Raw genomic sequence first — 3,121 nt, forward strand, 5'->3', positions numbered from 1 at the left:
ATATATATATATATATATATATATATATATATATATGCTAAACAACGATGATGATGATGATGATATATATATATATATATCATCATCATCGTCATCGTTTGATGCCCGTTGACATGATGGCATGGGTTGGACAGTTTGACAGGAGCTGACCAGCCAGGGAGCTGTTCAAACTCCAGTTGTTTCTAGTGACATTGCTTCTATGGCCGGATGCCCTTCCTAATGCCAACCACTTTAGAGTGTACCGGGTGCTTTTTTATGTGCCACCAGTACAGGTGTATTTGCGCAGCAGCAGCAGCATGAGTGCATCTTCTGAGGTATCGGCACCTGTGACAGACAAGCTTGTATGTGTGGAAGACAGCGATTTTACTTACCACTTTTCCATGCTTCCATGGGCCACACAGAATTTGTTGTAGTGGATTTCCTACAACCCTTCTTGTTGCCAACCCTCACCTGTTTCCAACTATTGTAATATTCCCCATGATCAGACATATTTTTACAAAAGATTAGAAATGAAGGCCATGATGTTACATTCATTTACAACTATCACATGAATGGACCACCCTTGGGTGTATCATTATTCCATTCAATGTGTTTATGGGGAGAAAAATATTGAAAAACATCAATACATGTCAGAGTGACAAAGAAACAAGGATGGTATCAGGTGGTTGTGAGATGTGCTAAAAGCAACAGCTAAATTCCCTTAAATCACACACAAAAAAAAAGTTGTTTTTTTTTCATAATCATATGAACTCTCAAGTATACAACACAAATTTGCGAAAGTTTTCTGAAAATGCTTAAACCAGAATTCTACCAAAAACGAAAATATGAATGCCCAGATGTTTGTCCTTGAAGAAATGGTGCTGAGTAGAAACTTTTCAACATGGACGCTGAACTGCAGCAGGGGTACATATTGTCACCTTCGCTTTTCATAATTTTCATGAACTGGATTGGCTTGTGCAGCCACTATGAAAGTGGTATCATAATTGGTGAGTGTAGGATCAGTCAGGTGATAACTGATGAAGACATGGTGCTACTAATCTCATCAGAAAGTGATTCCCAACATCATACATTGAATGAGTTCACTGCCAAGTGTTGCAAGGCAGGGAAGAGAATTAGCACTGCAAAAGACCATGACACTGGTCCTGAGAGTAGACCAAGAACAAGATGGCTGGATAATATCCAGAGTCTCAGTTGGTCATGCTTGGAAATCCAGCCAGAACGCGTAAATATGGAAGCTTCTGATAGGATCCTATGGAGTAGGAGTAACCTGGGGAATCTACCCCTACAACCCTCCTAGGAATAGTGGGTGGAGAAGATGGGTGAATGGGTGGTTTGATGGAAAAGATGAAAAAGAGAATATCAAAAGCGACTTACTTGCTTGCAGTATGAAATGCTTTTCCTGTCTCAATCATACTGGAACAAAGCTTCACCAGCTGTGAAATACAGGGAAAAAGAACAAAACAATTATAAATTCATAACATATTCAAAATAACTGCAATGCTACAGAGCTGACTACTGATTGGTATGTTGGGTAGTGAGGATAAAGAACATTTTTGTTTGGTAAAACAGGCTCAGCTAGACAAGTTAAATAAATGAGGATAATAGCTTTGAAGGGCTGCAAAAAAACTGCCAATAAGTCACGGTTAATTTCTTATAAGTATAAAATTGTATTTTATATACTGACATATGAATCTGAGCAGAATACTACACACCTACATACATATAATAAATAACCAAAGTATACATCATTACAGATCTTACCAACTGGTTTCACACAAGATATTAGATAATCACACTGTTATGTAATATCCGGTTAAGTAACATCATATGCTCTTCAGAGTGCAAAACTGATTAGTAGGATTGGCAGCAATGGTGCTATGATGCTGTATAATCTGATTAATATACACACTGAAGCAACATGAAATAAAGTGTCTTGCTCAAGGAGACAATGCGTCGCCAGAAGTTGAACTCACGACTTTATGATCATGAGCCAAATGCCCTAACCACTAAGCCACATGCCTTCACATACATATATATATATATATATATATATATATATATATATACACATATATGTGTATGTATGCATACATGTGAAGGTGCATGGCTTAGTGGTTAAGGTGTTGCACTCACAATTGCGAGATCGTGGGTTCAATTCCCAAACTTGTGTTCTTGAGCAAAGCACTTCATTTCACATTGCTCTGCAATCATTTCGACATCTAACATGTGGCACCTGTTGCACCTGTACAGGTAATGTCAAAGTGATGGAGGGAGTGAACTTATGTCTGCACAAACATTTGATCATTATAAACAAATCGCCTGTGTGGTCGTTCGGTAAGTAATTGTCAAAACCCTCATACGTCATCTAATGATGGGAGAGTTCATCATATACATATATATATATATATATATATATATATATATAGAGAGAGAGAGAGAGAGAGAGAGAGAGAGAGAGAGAGAGAGAGAGATAGAGAGACAGACAAAGATGACAAGTTGAAACTGTTAGATTCAACAGACAATGTGACAGGAAATAGCTCATTTGTACGTTTTACAACAGATGCAATAACTACTACACGAAAGCAACATCATAACCGAGACCACCAAAATGAAAACTTAACTAGAAGTCTGTTAAGTGTGCATTTTGCACAAACATACATTTTTCACCAAAAGCCTATATGAGAGATTTACTCGTGGTATCTACCACAGTATAGTTTGTTCTAACAGAACATCCAGCTTTAAGTGGGGATAAATATTACCTCTCAGTATTAATACTGCCTCTGTTGTTAATATGTAGTAACACTAACAATAACCTAACATATATATATGCACACACACACACACACACACACACACACACATGTCCCTAGGTTTGTAATTACATGGTCTCAATGTAAATGAAATCAGATATGACATGAAGGAGGTCAGAGGTGAGAAATGGCAGCTGAAGCCAGATGTATCATAAACAAGCTTTGAGGAAATTCTCATATTAAGGTAAATAACAAAAACAGATGAGAATGAATGCATATGTTGTGCATGTATGCACAAGCATACATCTATTGACATGCTTTATGTATATCCCTATACTAAAATATATACGTACAAGTCTAAGCATACGCAT

General features: G+C 37.3%; 1 protein-coding gene across 1 annotated transcript in view; it reads right to left on the minus strand.

The window, feature by feature from the left end:
- The window catches only part of LOC106877620 (arf-GAP with coiled-coil, ANK repeat and PH domain-containing protein 2), a 248,627-nt gene that overhangs the window by 175,950 nt on the left and 69,556 nt on the right, over positions 1-3,121 (minus strand). The window contains exon 3 of the mRNA XM_052976629.1: positions 1,375-1,433. Coding sequence (XP_052832589.1) covers positions 1,375-1,433 — 59 coding nt within the window. The remainder of the gene's footprint in view (positions 1-1,374; positions 1,434-3,121) is intronic.

Source organism: Octopus bimaculoides, chromosome 25 (genome assembly GCF_001194135.2).
Source record: "Octopus bimaculoides isolate UCB-OBI-ISO-001 chromosome 25, ASM119413v2, whole genome shotgun sequence".
NCBI lineage: Eukaryota > Metazoa > Mollusca > Cephalopoda > Octopoda > Octopodidae > Octopus > Octopus bimaculoides.